This window comes from Moesziomyces antarcticus (genome assembly GCF_000747765.1).
Source record: "Moesziomyces antarcticus DNA, scaffold: scaffold_v10181, strain JCM 10317, whole genome shotgun sequence".
NCBI lineage: Eukaryota > Fungi > Basidiomycota > Ustilaginomycetes > Ustilaginales > Ustilaginaceae > Moesziomyces > Moesziomyces antarcticus.
This window is the reverse complement of record NW_014638829.1, coordinates 1-940: the sequence shown is the minus strand read 5'-3', so window position 1 is coordinate 940 and position 940 is coordinate 1. Positions and strand designations below refer to the sequence as shown.

The following is a 940-nucleotide window of genomic DNA, read 5'->3' as shown; positions in this document are numbered from 1 at the left end:
GTGGCGGACGCTGCATGATCAAGACAACGCTACACTACAAAGACAACACTGCTTACAATGACGAGATTGCACACTCAAGACTCGACCGCCTACGACGACAAAAATAGGGTTACGGGAAAAGTGGTATCGAAGTTACATAGAGCGGGCAGGGTTGAAAGCGTGGACGCGTGCTCGGGGTGATTCAACGCGACGCGATCTTTTGGAAGTTGTGCGGCTAGACGGGAGCGGCGCAACCGAACGAAGTCGCCGCAGGGCTCGACTCGAACGTCTCCTTGATCGACTCGCCCGATCCGTACATTCCGAGGCCGGACAGGGTGTATGCACCCAGGGTGACGAAGAGCAGAATGGCCTTGACGAGGATGCCTGGAATGACGACGTTCTTTCCAAACAGCAAGGGGTATTCGTAGTGTCCCCCAAACAGGCCTCTGCGCCACCTGCTCCACTGGGCCCAAGTGTCCTGCCTCTGACCGGCGTAACCAGGCGTGAAGGGCACGTCACCCTCCATCGCATCGCGCTTAATGTAAAAGATGAGTGCGAGCATGAAGGGGAACGAGTAGGAAAAGTTCATGATCGCAATAGCCGCAATCAGACCCGAAATCGTCTGCACCTGGGGAATCGACGAAGCAATCACGAAGGCAAGGGCCCAGTAGACGACCGAGATGGAGGCCCAGATAACCCGACCGCGAGGGGTGTTGAGTGCAGGACCCTTCATGAACGACTGCACCGTGTTGACGTAGATGACCTTGAGACCGACATTGCCGTAGAGCGCAGCGGCGATGGTGCCCGAAAGAATGGCGAGCATGTTGCAGACCGTCTGGAACGAGTACTTGTCAATACCGTTATACGACTGGCCCAGCACGTATTGGCCCTGGTAGGCGTAGATCACGTTGGCATAGACGAGGTACACCGTGCAGATGAGGGCTTGAGCAGAGATCATGCC

At 56.3% G+C, this 940-nt stretch overlaps 1 protein-coding gene across 1 annotated transcript; it reads right to left on the bottom strand.

The window, feature by feature from the left end:
• Positions 1-214: 214 nt before the first annotated feature.
• PAN0_181c6834 (uncharacterized protein) lies at positions 215-937 on the bottom strand (the record flags this gene model as incomplete). The annotated part of the gene is made up of 1 exon (XM_014797752.1): positions 215-937. One exon carries the CDS (start codon positions 935-937, stop codon positions 215-217), a length of 723 nt encoding a protein of 240 aa, XP_014653238.1.
• Positions 938-940: the final 3 nt, after the last annotated feature.